This window comes from Juglans microcarpa x Juglans regia, chromosome 1D, assembly GCF_004785595.1.
Source record: "Juglans microcarpa x Juglans regia isolate MS1-56 chromosome 1D, Jm3101_v1.0, whole genome shotgun sequence".
NCBI lineage: Eukaryota > Viridiplantae > Streptophyta > Magnoliopsida > Fagales > Juglandaceae > Juglans > Juglans microcarpa x Juglans regia.
Window position 1 is genome coordinate 44,740,414 of NC_054594.1, and position 22,119 is coordinate 44,762,532.

General features: G+C 34.2%; 3 protein-coding genes and 1 pseudogene across 5 annotated transcripts; 3 read left to right on the forward strand and 1 right to left on the reverse strand.

Moving 5' to 3' along the window:
• The first annotated feature begins 655 nt into the window (after positions 1-655).
• On the forward strand, positions 656-7,656 carry LOC121260953 (DCN1-like protein 4). Of its 3 annotated transcripts, none has more exons than XM_041163062.1 (10): positions 656-863; positions 2,423-2,507; positions 3,687-3,761; positions 3,850-3,886; positions 4,138-4,221; positions 4,363-4,423; positions 4,541-4,647; positions 5,046-5,111; positions 6,457-6,561; positions 7,535-7,656. In XM_041163062.1, exons 1-9 carry the CDS (start codon positions 779-781, stop codon positions 6,559-6,561), a joined length of 705 nt encoding a protein of 234 aa, XP_041018996.1. In that variant the 5' UTR covers positions 656-778; the 3' UTR covers positions 7,535-7,656. The 3 variants fall into 3 exon arrangements, with proteins under 3 accessions (XP_041018996.1, XP_041019014.1, XP_041019005.1); XM_041163071.1 differs by lacking the exons at positions 6,457-6,561; positions 7,535-7,656 and adding exons at positions 5,537-5,688; positions 5,789-6,050 and having other exon boundaries at positions 657-863; XM_041163080.1 differs by lacking the exons at positions 6,457-6,561; positions 7,535-7,656 and adding an exon at positions 5,789-6,050.
• LOC121261038 (deSI-like protein At4g17486) lies at positions 7,264-9,345 on the reverse strand. Its single transcript, XM_041163179.1, has 3 exons — positions 8,896-9,345; positions 7,981-8,268; positions 7,264-7,778 (listed from the first exon to the last, which is right to left on the reverse strand). Exons 1-3 carry the CDS (start codon positions 9,026-9,028, stop codon positions 7,534-7,536), a joined length of 666 nt encoding a protein of 221 aa, XP_041019113.1. The 5' UTR covers positions 9,029-9,345; the 3' UTR covers positions 7,264-7,533.
• A 2,628-nt stretch (positions 9,346-11,973) lies between these two features.
• LOC121260827 lies at positions 11,974-14,741 on the forward strand. Its single transcript, XM_041162866.1, is given in 5 exon segments — positions 11,974-12,302; positions 13,333-13,382; positions 13,469-13,521; positions 13,947-13,951; positions 13,953-14,741. Coding segments are annotated over 5 exon segments (765 nt in total). The 5' UTR covers positions 11,974-12,033; the 3' UTR covers positions 14,341-14,741.
• Positions 14,742-15,566: 825 nt separating this feature from the next.
• LOC121262070 lies at positions 15,567-18,865 on the forward strand (annotated as a pseudogene).
• Positions 18,866-22,119: the final 3,254 nt, after the last annotated feature.

Here is a 22,119-nt window from a genome sequence, read left to right on the forward strand (position 1 = left end):
TTTTTAAATTTTATAATATTTAATAAAACATAGACGAGCGCGTGTAATTTTTTTTTTAAGGACCGCGCGTGTAGATCTGAATTGACTGAAACCTTCGAATCTAACGAACCAATCCATCCACCCATCAGTCAGTCAAAACCCAGCAGCCGTCTTCGCGTTTCTGACGCACGGTGCCCGCTGAAACACTACGCACCCCCATCTCCTTCCCATCTCTCCGACAGACAAGGATATTTTTACATAGTTGTATAAAATATTGTGAATAGTGTTATGCGTAAATTATTTTTTAACATAATTTTAACGTCAATTTAAAGGTAAATTAAAATAATTTTAGATGAGTTAAATAAAATATTATTTTTAATATTATTATTATTTAAAAATTTAAAAAATTTGAATTATTTATTATATTTTATATAAAAATTTAAAAAAATTTATAATGATGATATAAGATAAATTAAAATGAATTGAAGTAAATTCTAAATCCAAACAAAATTCAATTATATAGAATAAATTATTTGATCATCTCATTTAATCCTTATATATTTTATAAATTTTTATATAAATAATGTACAATTAAATTCTTTTAAATTATAAAATAAAAATTTTATTATAAAACTTTATTATAAATTTTATTATCTTTCAAGTTTCAAGTTTCCATTCACAAGTAACTCCTAATCAATCTCTCTCTCTCTCATTATCTGGCTCTTGGCGTAGCAGAGCTTCCGAGTTCACTCGAGGTTGGTCTTGATTCTCCCATTCTTTGCCGCTGGAATTCCTGAAGATGCGCCGCTCTGCATCCAGGAAAACGGGTCAACCAAATTCAACATCGTCTGTCAATTCTTCGCCCGCGGATTTCTTCCGCTCCGGTATTTGATCTCTCTCTCTCTCTCTCTGTGAAAGCTTTCCTCTGGCTCGACTTTGTTTCGTTGAATTCCGTTTTTAAGTATTTTGTTCTTCTGGAATTTAGTTTAATCTTCTTTGTTAAATGCATTATCTGTATAATATTGAGGACAACTCTTTTTTTTTTTTTAGTTTTTTTTTTTTTTGTAAGTTTTAATGAATACTTCATCCTATAGAAAAGCTCAAGTGGAATAATTGTGCAAATATAAAATAAAAACTTTCCGTGTACTCAGGCTACAGTTGCAAAGAAAAATTCGATTAATCATCCTTACATTAAACATCACACATAATTTTTTTTATTTTTTTCTCTTACCAAATTTGTGGTGAATAGATAAAAAGTAGAAGAAATCAGTTTAGGAGAATAAAACTAAAATAATAATAATAAAAATAAAAATAAATGTGGTGTGTGTGGTATATGGGGATGATGAGTAGCAAAGCTAGAGTTGCAAGGCAAGATGGTATAATAATGCCCAATCCGGGTTTTTGATGGTATAAATAACTGAGCGATGTCATGTATTCTACTGAATTTATGGCCATGCAAAACCAAAAGCTCATTTGTCAGGAGTCCTGTTTTCCTGGCGCAAGGCAAGATCCGCAAGAAGGATTTGACTTTGAAAAAACCAGAGGGTGATCAAACCTCATTTTCCAAAGAGAATTTGGATTTCTAAATTTCAAATATCTTGCAAAAGTCCTCTCTGGCTAGGGATTAATGGATTCAACGAAAAAGGAAGTAGAGTTATTACGGAAAACAGAAAAACAGAGCGCAGAGAAGACAATAAAACATTGCAATTCTGCGAGACTTACCTCAACTCATCTTATCTCATCATTATAACTTTTCCAAATTTTCATACAAAATATAATAAACAATTCAACTTTTTCAAATTCCAAAATAATAATAATATTAAAAATAATATTCTAACAATATTTTATTCAACTCATCTAAAACCATTTCAACTCATCTCTGAATCCAAACGGGGCGTCGCGAGTGCTTGGCAATTCCTCTCTGCCAACCAAAATTCCCTCTGAAATAAATGAAGTTTGGAGAGAATGTCAAGTGCAAGGAAGAGAACCTTCGAAAGCTTTTTTTTTTTTTTTTTTCACTTTTCTTCTCACTCCACTTCTTCAATATAACCAAAAATGAAGTGATAAGTGTCCATTATTCAGTGATATGCTGGGGGAATTTCAAATTTTCATTTTTCTGATAATTCATTTGGAGATTTCATCGTGAAAATAATGGGTTAAATTATTGAGCAAATGAGAAGGCTTGCAAACAGCTTACTTTTATATGGTAGGCAGTTAAAATTTAGATGTGGTTGCTCCGTCTTAAGGCCCGATTAATGGATAAAGATCGACAGAGCCCAATTATGGCTGAGTTGAGCTGACTAACATCCATTATGCATATGTTGAAATAAAAATTATTATGTAATAATTTGTGCATATGGTTTCCAAATTCTTTCATTAGTCATTTATGGATTTTAACACTCTGTTGTCAGTTAATATAATGATATGAATCTCATTTGTTCAGCCTCAAGTAAAGCAACTTCAAAAGAGTTGGAACGAGTTGATAACCTATTTTATTCTTATGCAAATGGGTCTTCTGGTATGATTGAGTAAGTCTACTCTATCACAATTCAGATAAGAAATATGTGGCTATAGTCTTTGGTATTTGCCTTTTGAATTGTGTAATGTAAGCTTTCTTTGATTATTTGGCTTAATTAAATTGTGCATTTTTCTACTGATAATGTAAGCTTTCCTTTTTTCAATCCAACTGTGTCAATTTTGTGTGTACAACTTGCATCACCCCATGTTGATATCAATTCTGAGTTCTCCAAGGCTGATGTTTGCATTCAAAGGCATGCTAGGCTGATGTTTGCTATGCTTAAAGGTAGTTTTGGTTATCATGGCTTGAATTGGGGGAAATTCTTTTTCTTTTTTATAAGTAAAAGTATATTAATAAAAGAATAGGCAAAGCCATGTTCAGTACAAAGAAAGCCCTAAACTACGTAGGGGCGAAAGATACAAGGAACTCATGAAAATCTTGGCCATTAAAATTAACGGCCATGGCCCAAGTACAAAGAGTTCGAAAAAAGAAAGCTTTTAGTTCCTCCAACGATCTCTCTTTGTCCTCAAACGTCCGTTCATTGCGCTCCTGCCACACGCACCACATGATGCAAATAGGCAGCATCTTCCATAAAGCCTTGATCTGTTGATTGCCTCTTAGATCTGTCCAACTAGCCAACATCGCCACTACTGTCTTAGGCATGACCCAACCCAAGTCTAGTCTACTAAATACCCGTTCCATAACCCTCGAGCTACCTCACAATGTAGTAGAAGATGGGGGAAATTCTTGTTGATAATTTGTCCGGAAGAGAATATCATAAATTTTACAATGTAGAGGTCACTAGAGCCAACTAGTGAAACTTGCTGAAAAGCATATTCCTCCGTCCATTTTTATGGCTGCACTTTGTGCTGTATATATTGCATCTGGGAAGTTGCTGAAAATAATTTTTCTTCATTCATTGTTTGTCTGGCTTCACTTTGGCCTGTATATTTTGCAATTCTTTATTGGATTCCACTATTCTTTTGAATTTTCAGTTTTGATCTTGAAGATGTAGCATGTTCATCCTATGTGCTACTTATATATAATTGAAATGTAATATATTTCACCTGAATTTTATGATAACCAACTTTTGCGCCAAACTCTGCCATGCTAATTCTCATGTGAGAAGTTATCCTTTCACGTGGAAAATCTAAGTATAATTGTAATATACTTGGTATTTTGTAAACAGCCCAGAGGGAATTGAAACTCTTTGTTCAGACATGGAAGTGGATCATACTGATGTGAGGATCTTAATGCTTGCTTGGTAAGTTCTGTTTAGCATTATTGGATATTTCAGTTCTTAGATTTCACTCTCTAGCTCATTGGCTAAAACTGATGGCTACGCATTCCAGGAGAATGAAATCAGAAAAACAGGGGTATTTTAGCCTGGTAAGGAAATTTTATCCACATTATTTTCCTTTATGTTCTGTTTTATCATTGTTTTCTAATTATATTTTGTCATATGAACATAGTAAAAAAAAAAATTGCATTCTTCTTCTTATTCCTGTTCAATTCTTCATGTTTGTCCCACTCTTAAGCTCAAGAAATCATGTTGCCTAATGATTTAAGGGCTGTAGTTTTTGGTCGCTCTTACTCTAAAAGCCCATTCCTATGCTGAGATGACACTACTACTCTTACAGGAAGAGTGGCGAAGAGGCCTCAAAGCACTAAGGGCAGACACTGTACATAAAATAAAAAAGGCACTCCCGGAGCTGGAGAAAGAGGTAAAATATTTGAATAGGCTTTCTTTCGGAAAACATGCTGGTAATTAGATATGTTTTTAACATGCATAAGATGCTACCGATGATGGAAAAAAGGTTGAAAGTGTACTTATTTCTGCATTTTTTCAAATATACACTGAGAAGGTTAGGAGGCCATCGACCTTTGTGGAGTTCTATTCCTATGCATTCCAATATTGTTTAACAGGTACAAATAGTTTAGCGTGCCTTGCAACTCAATCTTGGAACATAGTATTGTCTTCTCTTTTCTTATTTTAGTTTCATATTGCTTTTACTTTCAACCATCTGTTACTTATTCTGTCAGAGGAGAAACAAAAGAGCATAGATATAGAGAGCATATGCGAATTATTGGATCTTGTTCCAGGCACCCAATTCCGGGCACAGGTTGACTTGTTTGTTGAGTATTTAAAGGTGAGTGAGCATGTATTGCTCTCTCTCTCTCTCTCTCTCTCACTATTATAGTTGTTCAGTTATGTTATTTTTAACGGGTGCAGTTGATAGCCCTGCATCTCTCATGTATCACTGTGAAGGAAGGTTTCGTGTCAATTTAAGCTGCTAAATATGTATTGTCCCAGCCCCACCCTAGTTTGCCAGCTTAGTGACACAGTGCTTAGCATTGTTGTACCAATGAACTCTGCCATATTCTGTGAAAAAGGGATTGTGTTGCTACTAGAAAGCTAATATCTTTTGTAATTACTGATCGTACATAACCTTCTCCTCTCTCTCTCTCTCTCTCTCAGACAAGCCAAAAAGTAAAAAAAAAAAAAAACCAATGACTCGTTGCTTATATGTTTGTGTTCCAAATGCAGGCTCAGAATGATTACAAGGTCATAAATATGGATCAATGGATGGGCTTCTACCGGTTTTGCAATGAGGTACTATTACAGTTTGGTTACTGTTTACAAGGTCATAAACATGGATCGATGGATGGCTTCACTGTTCTTTTACCAATTATTTATGCTGCATTGGACACTTTATTACATTGTTTCTGAGAGGGGGGAGGGGGAGAAATTCCACGTCTTATGTTACTTCTTTAGGTGTCTGTCTTTTTTCACTTTGGCATTAGAACCCTAGGATTAATGCTATGAGAAGGACTTTTCTCTGAAGGGAGCCTGCCCCATAGGGGTGGGGGGTTTGTTCTCATAGGGGGAGAAATTTTATATTCACTTGAAACCATATCAGTCGCAACATATGGGTGAAATTGCTTGAAGGTCTATCCATCGATGTTAGTTCCCCATGGGGCCTCCCCATTTTGACTTATCATTTTAAACTCTTAACTAGCAGTGATACTTTCATGCAGATAAGTTTTCCAGACCTTAGTAATTATGATCCTAACCTTGCTTGGCCCTTGATCCTGGACAATTTTGTTGAATGGCTGGAAGCAAAGCAGAGCTAATTGATCTATTTCTGTCCAGCTTGGCTCTCTGCTGTAAACCACAATTATTTTTTGAAGTATGTAAACTTGAAATCCCCTTCCGTAATGGTCTATTCATTAATATTTCAAAGTGTGTCATTTTTTTTATCAAGTTCACTGTTATTTATCTGTTTGCAGGGCCCCTTAGACTACACAAGTCAAATGCCCCAGGATTTCTTTCTTCTTTTCTGTCTCGCCATTTCCTTTTAGACATGAAATTCGTGCCCAAGGTCCTTACATTTAGAAGTTACTTGTTTGTATTAGGTATGATGCTTAAGAAAGTGTATTGTTCACTGTTTATGCGGTTCCATCATTTTTTTTCGATACTCAGATACCACCCAAGTAGTTGTTGCAAGTTGCTGATCTTTTAAGCCTGCTTATATTATGCTCTTTTTATGTTCAAGTAACCAAATTATGGATGTGATCCTGGCAGTTGGACAGCAATTTTTTAAGCACTTTCTGCAATTGTTAGTACTGTTTCCTGGCAGTTGTTTCAGTTGGACGACTATCCTAATGTCTACCTTTAATGTAAGCTGTCGTGACTCCGCAAGCGCCCTCTCTCGGGCTACCCTAATTATGGGAGATCCGGAATCATTCTCACCTCTTTACAAGAGACATCTTGAATTCTTTGTTCTTGTTTTTCTTTTTCCTGTTATCATTGGAAATTTTGAATTAATATATTCAGCTTAAACTTTCTAAGGAACCCGGAACCCCTATCACCTAGTGGAGTAATAGCGGGATCCACCCATATTATTATCATTATTATTTTATGTAACATGTTTTAAGGACCTCGTGCTTTGCCAAAGGTCAAGGTAGTAGTTCCAAATCTGTTGACAGAAAAGAGTAATACAGTGAATAAAAGTAAAAGATTTGGAGAAGATGAGAAAATCGACAGCCTTCGTGGAAAATGACAGCTATATCTTTCCTTAAATCGTGGCTCCATGATTAGCACTAGATTTCTATATTTTTGCCAAAAAAAAAAAAATGCACATGATGCTCCCCCACATTACTTACCAATACATAAAGAAGATCATAAAGGCAAAATCCCTGCGACATACATATTTCTTTCCAAACTTACTTAAACTGTATTGGATGTTGAGTTGAGTTCTTTATAAATAGTAGTGAGTTGAGATTGTACATTAAGTTTTGTGGACCTAAGATGAATTTATATGTATTTGAATATTAATATGAATTTAGATGTATTTATAAGAAGTTGAAAAAAGTTATGAAATCCATGTGTAAATAGTTGTTGACTTGAAATAGATTTTAGATGAGTTTAGTGATTTGAGAGTTAATTATTTAAATATTGGAAACGGTATAAATCTGAATCGAACTCAATTGAACTGAGTGTAGTCAAATAACCAAACGAGCCCAGGACCATCACCACGTCATCAAGTCCAACATCTGTTTTACTGCAATCTGAATCGTTAAAACGAAGGTTTGTTTCTTTATTCAATTGAGTTCAAGTTGACAAAAAACCAGACAGCCTTTACTTTCCCCTTTTCCATTCCTTTTTTTTTTTAATAGAAAACTATTCCTTAGATGTTGAACCTGTTTACTCTTTCAAAATCATTTCGTTAGCGTACTTTTCAGAGTTTGGGACTGCACCAGAGGAGAATATGCCCACAAGGCAATTGTTATGAAGTTATCCAAAAAAACATACAAAATGAGGTTGTAATGTTGCAGAGACATTTCATAACTTGCCCCCAAAAAGCATGCACTCGTACAGTAATTTGCTGCATGCCTCCAGGGTTTCCCTCGGGGGAAGACCTCATGAAAAGAATGGACGAAAAATATAAAATTTTGATTTTGCTTCCTTTCATTGAGTTTTTTTTTTTTTTTTTAATTTTAAAAAAAAAACATCAGTTTTCAAACATTGACCATCAGGATGAAGAACCCATAATCAAAGGCGAAGTTGGAGGAAGGGTACGTCTGCTTCTGCTTCTACCCCTGCGAATTGTAGAGCTAGAAGGAGAAGATGAAGAAGAAGATGAATTAGAACAAGTGAGTCTGTTTGAGTCACTAGTGATTTTCTTCTTTTCTTCTTCACATGGCTTATCTTCGATTCGATGATGCCCAACTTTGGTTGTATTTAGAGTCACCGGAAGGACACAATTGCATAGAAATCCTACAAAGACAAATCTCATTAATTTCTGGACCTGAAAATAAGAATAAACTCAAAGCATGTTCCTCTTAAAATCAGTTTGCTTCTGCAGGAATGGTATTAAATTTAAACGCTAAAAATATGGAATGCTATCCAAGAGAACCCAAATCCAGATCCAAAAATTTATTGACAGAGACAAAAATCCAAAACAAAAAATGGCTCTTACCGATTCTAGCAAGCCGATTAACCCAACTCGGGATTGGATTTCCAGTGAGTCTAAGACAAGCATCATTGCAAAAATGGTTGCAGTTTTTGGTAATCAAATTATATGCATTCCCTCGGTACTCCCCTGCCAACTCCTCCATGACTGCCCTCACTTCCGTCTGCCCCATATCCGTCTTCCCAATCAAAATTGTCTTCCTAAATGTAAATCCATCACATTGTTTTGGCTCCCCTTCAAATATTCCAGTTGTTGGGTACTCATGAGCTCCGAATGCATACTCAATACCATGGACTGAAATATATCCAACATAAAAGCCTTAATTGATAGATAGAAGATACAATATTTTAGCCCAGCAAAAACCCATAAAAGAAAACCGAGGAAATATGTAAAGAATGCGCAAAACATTAACAAGAAGAGAAAATAAATTCTCTGTTTTTTTTTTTTTTTCCCCCGAGAGATCTATACAAAGAAAAGTAAAAAAGAAGTGACTTTATTCGTTATGTTGTTGCAGATTAAGCAAATCACAGAAGTCACATCAACCATGTCATATGTTTTATCCTTGTTGAGTAGACATTTTAATGTGTACTCAACTCTGTAACACCTTCGATTTTCTTGAACTTTCTCGTCATCCAAACAAAACACAGCAGACTTCCCCCTCTATCCTCAAAGCTATAAATCCAATCAGCAACAGATAATGAACTAAATAACCAAAAACATTGCACAAAGACATAAGGTAAAGATAAAAGTCCCTTGCAGATTTGATCAGAGAGGCAATCTGAACTGGGGAAGCTAACCGAAGCATAGATCTAATATACAATGCCCAGCACCAACTTCATCCAAAATTCAAAATCATGAAAAACAAACTCAAAGAAGACCCAACAACGGATGAGGAGAAACAAAAACACAACCACCACTAACCTTGTACGCCAGAATGGTAAACTCCGAGGCCAAACCAATAGGCATACCCATTAATGGGTGTCAGATCGTACACATTAAGGTAGACCGGCACCGTTCCCGCTTCACTATTCCTCGAACCTTTCCTACACAACATGGTTTTCAGGATCTCACTGCATCAACATTCATCTTCTGATGCACCCCACTTTTCTTCTTCCCCCTCTCTCAGTTACATATCAACCTCATATCTATAAATTCTACCAACAATACAAAATCTTTTCTTTTCTAGGGGAATCAGAACTTTCTGCTGATGGTACCACCGGCGGCAAATAGTGCCGAACCCCGTGAATTAAATCTTACAAAATGGTTGTTGATATATAAAACTGAGTTCGGAAATAAATGGCCTTGATGTTGGGTTGAAATTACGTGAATGGATGGGGTTGAACAAACAGTGAGCTGGGTCTGATTCAATTTAAAAAAGTTTGAAATCATGGGAGAAAGTAACGTTTAGTGGTTTACTCATTATGTTGCCAAGTGGGCTGTCTTTTATAATTATAATTATATTCTGATCTCTGATTAGTGGTGTTTTAGTTTTATTTTATTTTATTTTATTGTTATTTTTTAAAGGAAAGGAATATCATGATTCATCATTGTAGGGTGAAGACTGCACGGAAAAGGGGTGTGGGGACTTCCAGATGGAAGATAATTCAATTTTATTTAATTTTGGAATAAATCAAACTCCTATATTATATTATCATAATGGGTCTTCAGAATTCCATGATTAAATCTAAAACAAGTCTAAAATGCTGTTGCCCAAAGTCAAAACATCGCACGGTTAAGACTGAAACTTGACCTGAGAAGGATTTAGGTAAGAGGTGAGTGAAGTTGGTCGACGTTTTGAAGGGGTTAAGACTGCCTCGTTTGTTTCAGGTGGTGACAATGATAGCTATGCTTATGACATCTGCAATTTATCTTAAACCTAAGCAGCTTCATACCATTAAACGTGAATGTTCTTCAGAGACTCGGAGTCTATATTGCTTGAAATATATAGGTCATCCACTTGGATACTTTCTGTTCAAACGAAGAAAAAATTGTAACGCTACTAAGTCCTTTCGAAAGACTTTAAGGTGCGATTCGGATAGCTTCTCTATTGCTTGATCAAATTTATCTTTAAAATTTAGTTAATATCACATTTTTTTATATTTATTTATTCTATTTAAATTCAATCTCCACATTGAATTATCCATTCACTCTCTATATAATAAAAAAATATTTTTAATTTAATATTTTTTAATTTAATTTAATTTATTTTTATCACATTTTGTAACTCTACCAATTAAATATTAATAATAATTATATTATAATTAAATTAATATTAAAAAAACATATTTTCAAAAGTTATTTAATGTTCATAACAAAAAATAGCTGATTAAACTCATCTAAATTTATTAATTACAAACCAAATAGTATTTTTACTTTGAGTGAGAAATTAATATTTTAATGTTTACTTAGAGTGAAAAATTAGTATTTTAATATTTGGTGAATCAATTGTAGTTTTCCATCTTTGACCAACAACTATAGCAAGAATCTAAATTATTTTAGATTTATCCAATTCAATGGAGGATATTTTTTACATCAATTATGCAAATTTTAGCCAATATTCTCATTTAACCAAGTCAATGAGGATGTGAGAATATGATGTGGTTTCATCTCACTTTGTACCGAGAAACTAATTTTTATCTAGATGGTCATCGCATGTTGATTTGAAAATGGTTTTTGATGTCTTTGCAAGACGAGAAAATTTCAAATAGTAACTTTTCATAAGGCCAACAGAGAAAGAGAAAAACGTTTAGCCTTTCTTTCAAATCAATAACAATATAAAAACATAGCTCATGTCTTCAGCTTTCACAACAAATAAATATATTTATAAATAAAACAAAATATTAAAAATACTATGTAATTATTTGTGGGACCCAAGACTATTTCCTCTCTAACAACTTAAAGCATCTCATCTCACTTCCAATCCAAACACACAAAATTTTCAAAAACCATCTCATCCTATCTTAACTCACAAATCTCACTATTATTTACAAATCATCTTAACTCATCTTTAAAGTCAAACAAGACCTAAATGTATTACAACGAGCATACAATTATTTTTACAACTCTTTATACAACTATATTTTAAATTAAGAATATTACTATAAAAGAATTTATAAAAATTATATAATTTTACATAAATGTCGTCATTTTAAAACATAATTATGAAAATGGTTGCGTGTATACCATCGTTCAATAATATTAGTTCCTATCTTCTCTTTCTAGATTCAAATTTCTTAAAGTTTTTATTTCAACTCTAAATTATTGTGTTTTTACTTGAACGATAAAATGTGCCCGTAACATTTTATAATTGTCTAGAATTTATGAGCCTTGCTATTCATAAGCCCATACATCACACACCATAATTTTTTTAATTTTTTTTAATTTTTTTTGAAGTTTTTTTTGGTTTTATTACTCTTAAAATAATTGAATTATTTTACTTATAATCCATATACCACACATTTTGTAAGAGAATAAAATTAAAAAAATCATAAAAAAGATGGTATGTGGTGTATGAGACTTAGGAATAGAATTTTTCTTTTCAATAACCCATTGGCTATTTGAGCTTCTTAGGTCCGGTTTAAATAGTGTGATGGGATGAGATGTGAAGGTTTTTAGATAAAAATTGAAATTGAATAAAATATTATTAAAATATTATTTTTTAATATTGTTATTATTTTATAATTTGAAAAAATTGAATTGTTTATTATATTTTATGTAAAAAATTAAAAAAATTATAATAATAAGATGAGATAAGATGAAACAATTTCTATATTTAAATGGAACCTAAATTTGCCTATTTTATATTTCACCTCTTTAAATAAAATGGATTTTCGTGCTTTCTACGGAAGGCAAATTGTTACGTTGAGAGAGAACTTTGTTATAGAATTCTAAACAATAAATTTTTGTGGAAAATTTTCAAATTTAAATTCAATTTTAAAATCATGAAACTTTAGGGACCTGTATGATAATTATTTTTCTTATTTTTTTAATTGGGTTCAATTGCGCCTGAACCTTGAAAGTTACACGAGCCTAGACGTGTACTTACAATGCGAAAACACAATGTTTCGCGCCAGTGCCTCTTGGGTCCGATTCGCTACGCGATCGAAAGATTCGAAACCCGTCCCAGCCAGACCATTTTGCACCCCCACCACCAGCGGCAGCAACACCACCAAACCCCCAAGCAATAACAACAGCAGTATCAGTGAAAACAATGCTGTTGAATCGAGTCCAGGTAATTATGACGAAGCGTATAAACAGCTGGACAAGCTCGACTTCGCGACTGCCTCTAAGATCCTCTTCACCGATCCTCCCAAGAGAAAGAAATTTGGGTATTACTTTGCTTGCAAATTCAGGCTCTTTTTGCATTGTTAGTCGTTTCGTTTCGTTTCGTGACTTCTTATTGGTATTTCGTCAAACATGTCTGCTTCATTGGTCTTCGGCATGTATGAAGTGGATCGCGGTTATTTTCTGCATAAATTTAAGCACTGCGATAGTCTTTAATACAATGCAAGAGAATGTAGGTAGCGTACAGCTGAGCAGGAATGTGGGTTTCCTTTTTGTTTGATTTTTGGCGCTGGGCAATTGAGAAGGAACGGGGATAATATGCTGGACAAGTGAAAGAAAAGGTAGTGAAATTAGAGAGGGTATTATGGGTACCATTAAATTGAGGAATAAATTCATATGCTTGTTTGATATTTTCAACCGACCTCATGCTTGTATAATAGAATCCACCTTTGCATCCTAGTGTCCACATCTCTTCATATGGGGTTTTATTTCCATGCGTCTAATGGTTTATAGCTAATTCATACAAGTATATTTGTGTTATATATATGGTACATTCAGATTGCAGCCTAGCATTCATGTGAGTTTTTATCAGGGGTGAAATAAAATAAATCTAACATGGTTATGATGGGTAATCTACTCATTTTGGGGTATTCGTGCAATTGAGAAATAAATCGAGAATGTTTATTGAGGAAACTGCCCAATTTATGCCTAACAGGAATGTCACGTTGAATAATGATAGCCTTCCAACTAAATAACAACTCGTATACAACTATGTAATAGAATAATATTTTTTTAAATTTTATTTTGACTTTTACTTTTGATTTAATGTGATTAAATCTAATAAAATATATTATTTTATTTAAAGTTGTCTATAAGTTGTGAATAGGTTGTTAGCCTATCACTACTCATGTCATGTTTGTCACGTTTGTGTCGATGTTTGTATATTGCGAACCATTCTCAAAGGAATTATGTACTATTCACGCCATCTATAAGACTATATCTGGTTATCCTCTTTTCATGTTCATCATCTCCAATATCAATTCATATTCTTACTTGCCCCTCTTCCATGGTCAGGGTTGATTTCCATCTGGTACAACTCTTCTTTGCCTGTATGCCTTCCTTGGGTATGTTAATTTACACATCATGTTTTTTCTTTTGAAATGTTCCTAGGTTTGATGCTACTATCTAAAAAGCTTGCTTCCTGTGACAGCTGTATATTTGGTGGCTCAATATGCTCGCTATGAAATGAGAAGAATGGAAGCTGTAAGTAAATTTCCTTCTTCTTTATAAGCCTGCAATGAAGTATATTAGATATTAATGTTTGTCAGATTGTTTTGTCATTTCTTCTCTCTTCATTTAGAGACTGTTGATCTTTCTTTCTTTCTTCACTTTATTTCCTCAATACTTTGTTTGAGGGATGGAATTTACTTTCAATAACTCAAGGATTCTCATGGTGAATCTATATTCACTTCAACTGACATGTGGAATATCTAAAAAGCATACATATTGTCTCATGCATCATACTTTGTTATTGGCAATGATATAACTTAATTAAGTACGAGATCTCATAGATGTATGACATGTCTGTAGTTTGATAGAAATGCGAAAACTTTGTAAAGGATAGTTATGTTTTGCTTGGCTTTTTTTTGGTTTTCTTGTTATGATCGGTTTTTCCACCAAAATTTTAGGAATTGGAGCAAAAAAAAAAAGCAAGAAGAAGAGAAGGAAAAAGAAATGGAATTAAGTGTTATAGAAGGAAAAGAACCGATATCTGATCCAGAGCTTTTGGAGATGAAAGTGAGACTGGACAAACTTGAGGAGGCAGTAAAAGGAATTGCTGTTGAAACAAAGAAACAGACCATCAGCAGCGTATCCAAAAACGGGGGAGACGGTAGTGAGGAAAGGAATCTTGCGACAACTGGGCCACCTGACACCAAAAGTGGATCAGAACCAAGCAAGATTGTAGAGAGCGATCATCTCAATAAACAGGATCGACCTTGGTTGGGCCGAGAGAGGGTGAGTGGGTCAGCACCAGTTCCTGATGCTTCCTTGCAGGATCAGAAGGGCAAGACCCAAAATTAATGGAGGACCTTCTCAAGATGCTTGGACATGAATAAAAAAGCTTCTTCAGCTAGTGTAGATATAAAAGCGCAGAGGTTTTGTTGTGTCTTAGACATAGCATGCACCTGACTCAGTATGAGTATATTCTTGAAAAGCCACTAATTTATTGGCATGAAAGTGGGATGAGGATCAGGACTGATGGGTGACACAGAGGTATGTTGATCAACAAATTCAATTGCTTGTTAGTTGAAATTTGTAGGCGGCTGAATGTTCTCTTGTTGGGGGCTTTCTCTGCTGGCAATATGGAAGAAATATTTGATTTGTGAATGCCATGGGGAGTTCAATTTAGATGCATTACATTGCCTACAAATGTGTCTTCTTGTTTTCAGAGTGTGGTATCTATTTGCTTCGTTTGCATTTCTCATCGCACCGTGATTGTTTTCGGTGACTTATACGACAAACTGAGTGTTGTTCCACCGATCTTCTAATCCATCTTTGTCCATGCCAAGTTAAATTTGGTATCGAAAGTATTAGCTCTGATATGTCATACATAGCGCAAAAGGAGAGGCACACACTAACCAACTTCTTATACAGGAGGGTCACCGATATCAGATTCCACCTGTGGCTTCAACATCACTGGTATCACTTAGCTTGTGTGGGAATATGGGTGGGCGCCCGCACTTGGATGGAATGGCGAGGGCACAATGTGATAATTATTTGCATACAAGATCACGTCCAATATATAAAGTTAAAAGCGCAATTTTTATTTTATTTTATTCTCTGATTCCAGGTGGACGGAAGACTATCTTTCAACCCTTACCCGTATAGTTTCAATCAGATTGGAGTATCCATGCAATCCGTACACAAAAATTGAAAAACAAATCTTTAAGTGGTGAAAACAAAACCCATGCAAATTCTAAAAATGTCATCTTTAAATAAATGATCTTGAAACTTGAGCCCGTTGATCCATCTAGTGGGAGATCCGATGATGTGCATACGGCATCGAGCACCTCCTTTGTCGGCGCCCGGGGTTCGGATGAAGATGGGGAGATCAATAGGAGGGAAATCCAAGTAAGTTACACTACAAACTACAAGCCACCAAACTACAATCCGGTTTATATTCGCAACCCATCTCAATTCATCTCAACTCATTTCAACTCATCTCATTACAATTCATCAATTTTAACTCACAAATCTTACTATTATTTACAACTCATCTCAACTTATCTCAATTCACCTTATCGATCTATATTTACACACATGGAGAGAAACACCTGGGACAGAAGAAACACGAGATCTTAGGAATCCGCGGTAAAAAGAGGAAAACTATACTCAATAGTTCCAGATTTCGTCACTGTCTATGCCCACCTCGCTCTGTCCCATTTGTGTTTTGCCTTCCTTGCCTCGAAATCCACTGTGAGTTTGTTTTTAATTCTTGTTTCGCATCTCTCTCTCTCTCTCTGATTAGTGTAATCTATATTCGTTCCATCCTATTTTGACATTTAATTCCCAGATTTTAGGTCATCTTGAATTCCAAAAACTCGGTCAGATTAGATTGATCAAGAGAAAGTCATTCGCGATACCTTTGCTTGATGGCGGTTGTTCTATCCCTGTTGTATGTACTTTTTATTTTCTTTTGTCCAAAATTCATCTGGGCCATATTCAACCTGAAATGACAGGTACATAAACCCTAACCTGTGAACACTCCATCTCCCACCATTTCATTCCCTTTGTCACACCAAAAAGAATCCTCCAATGGCGCGCCTAATCCAACCCCTTTTCAGAAATATCCTTTATTCTTCGTCTTCTTTTTCCTCATGTTCCAGAATCCTCCCAATCCACCTTCTCCAACAGCAACTACAAGAACCCGTTTTCAAAATCACACGAAACTCTCGCTTTCAAACAACCCAAAAAAGAGTTTACATCTCCGAAATGCGCATCCTCAAACTCCTCCGCAACGAGATCCAGTACGAGCTTGAACGTTGCCCTGCCGCACAGGTCTTTTTACATTCTCTTTTTTATTGTTCTCTTCTTTCCAGAATGTAAATGGTTCTGAAGAAAAAGTAAAAAAACTGCAATTGTTTTGTTTGGTTCTCTGGAATGATAGTCTCGAATAATATTTTTAACCGAATCTTGTTTCTATTATCAGTTTGGAAAGTGTGCAATCGATGAAAAATTCTAGACTTATGGACTTAGCTGAATTGTTGCTTGTTAGAATCTAAACTCACATTACCATAACAGTCATATTTATTTGGTCTGTCTTTGTTTCAGCAATCAAATAGAATATAAGAATCCATTTATGTAGTTTGAAATTTCGTTACTAAGGTTGTGCTTTGGTTGGTTAATGAGATCTTTCTTGGAAAAAAAAAAACCTTTTGATTGATGGGCCTGGGAGGGACTAAGCAAAATCCCTTGCCCAACTGAGTCCAGAAACACCCTTATTACCTGAATTCCACGAGTTAAGTTATGTTCTTCAAAAGCAACAAAAATTGAATATAGTCGTATTTTACTATTTAGTCGTGTTTTCTGCTATTTTTCTCTCTACTAGTAGGGGTTTGCAACTGGATCCGGATTCTTAAAGCCGGGCGGTTATCCGCTTGGATTTATCCGGAAATGATCCGAGCGGATAACCGGATTCAATCTGGATATCCGGGTTGTAACTAGATATCCGGATTTTTTTCCTTTTTCGGCTATAAATCTAGATTTAGATATCTAGATTTTAACCGGATTTATTAGTACTCTTTTTTTAAAAAATATATATATATTTAAAACTTTAAAAATATTTTTATAGCACTTTTTAAAAAAAAAATATGATATCATATTTAAATTGCCCGTATTTTTTTAAAAAATAAAATAAAGGACAAAATAAATATTAATGCAATATAAATAATATTATTGTTACATCACAAATTCACAATGCAAAATATTAATTTACAAAAAATAAAATAAATAATAATACATCATAACTAATTAAACTAATACAATCTACTACTCTTCACATCTTAAGTCTGGAATTGAAGAGGATGTCATTGGATAGCCAGGAATATGAAAGTAGTGAATATGGAGCCACAAGCAAATATGGGCTCAACCCATCCTCCACGAGCAGTAGTGATGATAATTCTCGGGAGTGGGGCAGGAAATCGAAGTAAGGTCCCTGAGCAAATTAACTCAGTAATACCTCTCCAAAATATGGCTCAACTGGGTAAGAAAAACAAAATGATGAAATCGAATGGGTAAGAGAAGATGAGAGGATTTGCCCATTTTGGACTCGAGAGACTAGAGAGTAGAAGCCAAAAGAGACGAAATATAATGAGTCAGAAAAAAAAAAAATGTTACAAATAACGGGGTTACAAAACCGGATCCGGATATATTTCACCCGCCCGGATGTAATCTGGGCGGATAACCGCCCAAATGCATCCGGTTTCCAGGTTTCAGACCAGATCAGAAAAAAATCTGGCCTGGTTCTACACCCCTATCTACTAGTTCTTCTTAGCGTCCATACAGGGAGTTAATATATATATATATATATTTATCTCTTTTCTATCTCCTGTAACTAGTCTTTGTTTTTCAAAAATTTTGTCCCTGAACAGTTCCACCTAAGTCAATAGTCATTTCATTATCTAGACTGTAGTAGTTAAATATATTCTCATGTTACAGCCTGTGGCAAAATTTTATTGATTCACAGTTGATGACCGGCCTGGAGAGTAGTGGATTGTATTGAAAATAAAATTTGGAGATGAAGACTTTAAAGTCGAGGTCGCCATGTTTGATGAAGCCATTCCTGCTTCAAAATCAGGTGGTGGTGGCAGCACTGTGGTTGGGGGTCCAGCTTCACATTACCTTGATTGTCAATATCACTAAATGGGAAGGTGGTGATGTATTGGAGATCGTGTGCTCGGCTTGGTCAGATAGTATAGAGATTAACAGGCTTTATCAAGTCAAGTTGATAAGATGCCAGTTCAGCCTTATTCAGACCCTGAATTCAAGTATATGAATCTTTCAGTTCATTTAATTATTAAGGAAATGGAGGGCAGTAAAAGAAGAGTTTTGAATCATACTAGCTGGGTAGAACAGAATGACCTACTCAATTGAATTGAACAAAATGACCAGAACACTGCCACGCTTATGATCATTAAATATTATATACTTTATTCTTTGTTTTCACATCATCTAAAAGTTGGATTATTGAGCTTTGGTCTGATAATGCTATTTTTGTGATTGGTTTGTTGCAGGGAATTGGATGATGAGTTACAAGACTCGCTTTATGATTTTTGGAAGCAAGGGGTATAAATGATGAACTTGCTGCTTTCTTACATGAATACATGAAGAACAAAGATATAACTGAATTTATTAGATGGATGGGAACTGTGAAATCTTTCACTGAATGTCAAGGGAAGTGATTGGTTTTTTAGTGTTGTGGATGATATTATTAGGATCATTTGCATTTCCCAATGCCCATTTTGTTTGGCTAAGCTTTGTATATGAATTCTTTGAGTAACAATTGTCTCCATGGAAGTATTTACTTGATTTATTAATTTTTTCTTAACTAAGAACTCTTTAAGGTTTCACTTGATTTCCTTTATATTCGGAAGCGTGCCTTTTAAATCTTGGTGAATTTGATCCATGATCTCTGCTTTTATTTCAAAATAAGATCACTCGGCTAGACAGGTGCTCCCTGCAAATTGACGACAAACCGGGTAAAGGCCTTAAAAATCTAAACTTTATGCAAGAATCACTCTCGATGTTTTTTATGTGACGAAGTTTGTAGGGCAGGGGCGTAATGTTTTGGTTCGTCCTCCCTCTTATAATTTCCCAATTCTGATGGTAATTTCCATGCTAAGAAACGCAGAAAGTTTTGTGTTTGGAAAGAGAGAAAACGCAAAGGAAAATGACAAATTGAGCTATCTTCTTTTAACGACCGGAAGCCTATTGCATTTAATTATATATTTGTTACATAAATTGCATTCAAGTTTTTACCTACGAATATCATGGAAATATTGCAATTCTATTAAATGAGATGACATTGCATGCATATTGGCTATTGTATCCATTTCTTCAGAAGAACTCAGTGATGTGAGGTCCTCCATTATTACTGTCTTATTATGCAGCAAACTGTTGGGAGTCTTGACCGCTTCTGTTGTTCATCATCAAACCAAATAATTATGACAACTTAGTTCATGAAATTAGTGATCTGTCATCGATCAAATCAAATCAACATCTAAGTAGGACAACGTTTGCTGCCCATGTTGGAGCAATTAGCAAGGCTTTTTTTTTTTTTTTTTAATCTGATACAGAGATTTTTCCAAAGGGTGGTCCAGCGTTTTGCAAGTGAAAAGATGTTTAAAATCTCAGTAAATCTCCACCATATTATATGATCATTATTGTGAATGGTGTCAATTGGTCAAAACTTGCATGGGGTCCTCTTTATTTTGAGCATTTTTTTGGCCGCTCTGCATCAGGTTCTGCCACCTCTAGCTAGTACTAGGATTTGCAAAGGCTACTACACTTTCTTTTTCTTTTCTATATATGATGGCTGAGCAAAGAACGTACAGGAACATACGAGGAAAGTAATTGAGCAGTAGGGGTCCCCCTTTTGTTTGAAGCAAATTGAGTTGATATGTAAAGAGACTTTTTGAGTAAATGGATTGGTCTTCGAGCAATAAAAGCATTTGTGCCATGAAATTAACGAGTGGACTTACGTTGCCCGATTGTGCCAAAAGACTCATGTCTCTAAGCTTTTTATGTTTATCACGATCGAAAATGATTTGCATATAATATTTTTTATAATATTTTATATATATAATTATATTTTAAATAAGAGATATTTTTATAAAATATCTTATAAAAATAATATTATTTTATAAAAATATTCTCATTTTATAATATTATTATATAATGTATTGTGTGTAGATCATTATTTATCCCGTAGAAATATATTAAACAGATTAGTACTGCATCTTTTAGCTGAGAGCACGCTTATCACTACTGGGATATATGGATCACCTTGTTTGGAGTTCTAGTGATCATTAGAAAAGGAAAGGCACGTAACAATCATGTAAACGTACAATAATTAATTATTTAAATTGAGTCATCTACTTGTATATCTTACATGATAGTTTTCATATTTTATTGTATCAATCTTTATTTTTTTTTAAAATTCATATATACACAAATTGATGGAGATCTAATGCCACATCAATTAAGTGGAATAAAAATGTACTATATACTATATATATACCAAGCATTTTTCAAAACAAAGTATTATTCCATTTTTAATTATTAAAAAATTTATAGAGTAATGATATATACACCACCCTTTATATAACTAAAATTATAAGTTAATTTACAAAAATTTTTCTTATTTAAAACATAATTGTATAAAAAATTATAAAAAGAATTGTATGTTTATCATTTTCTAAATTTTTATTTCAGTCTTTGAAACTAATGCTATAATCATTAATTGTTAAATCTAAAACTCAGGTATTTTGAATTATTTGCTTCTCGAATTATTTGCCTAATTAATCTCTCTAATTTCTCTCCCTCGATCGATGTTGTGGATTCTTATTATTGGATGACCATGCATTATCATGCATGAATAATTATTTTCGTCAGTCACTATTTACTACCCTATATTTCATACTCTATGAAAAATATTTCTCTATAAAAAAAATAAAACTGTCAAGTGTGGGGTGTGAAAGTGAATAGTGATGGATATATAACAAAACCCTATCACACATATATGATCCAAGAATAATTTTTCTCATCAACTACTATTTACTACCTCATACTTCACATCCTATATAAAAAAAAAAAAATTACCAGTATAAAATGTAGAGGTGAGTAGTGGCTGATGTATAGCAAATAACATAATCCAATACACAAAAAGAAGTTTTCAAAGTTCAAATGCAGCAGTGTATTTATTTTAAGAAAGTTTTCATAAAAATATGAGAGCTGGGGACAAAAATAATAATAAATAAATCTCGTCTTTAATTATCATAGGATGGTAAAGTGAGAAGATCCCTTGTTGGTTTAATTTCCCACCTAATCCTCGCAAAGTGATAGCTCCACATGCATCTTTGGAGCGTCTCTTTCCAACTGGAAATTTTGAGTTGTTTCTTAATTCAAAGGCAAAATGGAAGGCACGGAATATTTTAATTGAAATATGGTAAGGACTAAGGCAGTATAACACGAAAAAAGTTGACAGCCCAACTGATTCACAGTAAGTGCTACTGGCAAAGCAAAAGCATGATGCAGTACCACAACTTCTTCATATATATGACAAGACTTGTGCTTGCGACTTTCCTTCCTCACAGCCCCATCTTAGTGTGAGATTATTATGATAATTAACCGTCACATAACAAGATTTCGGTTACTTTACATCTTAATTTTAGGAGATATTAACGTTGAATTATGATTGCTAATATCATATTAGGTTTGTACAAATCACAAGGATCTGGACCCACCATTAGGTGGGCTCCACCCAGAAATATTCTTCTAGGTAAGAAATTAATTAAGACAATCAAGATTAACCCAAAGCTAGCTAGCTAGCTTAGGAAAAAATAAAGATTTACCCATATAACATGATCTATCTTATATTAAAAAAAAAATATATATATATATATATGCATATATCCTGATGTGATAGGATAGCTGAGGGTCATTAATGTGCCTTATTTTCACATGGCTTGCTACACCTACCTCTTTGATCCCAATAGGGATGGTCTATTAATTCAACTGCAAGTGGGTCAAAGATGTTGTCACACAGAGAAACCACAACCCTTCGATTAGTATAATTTTGGT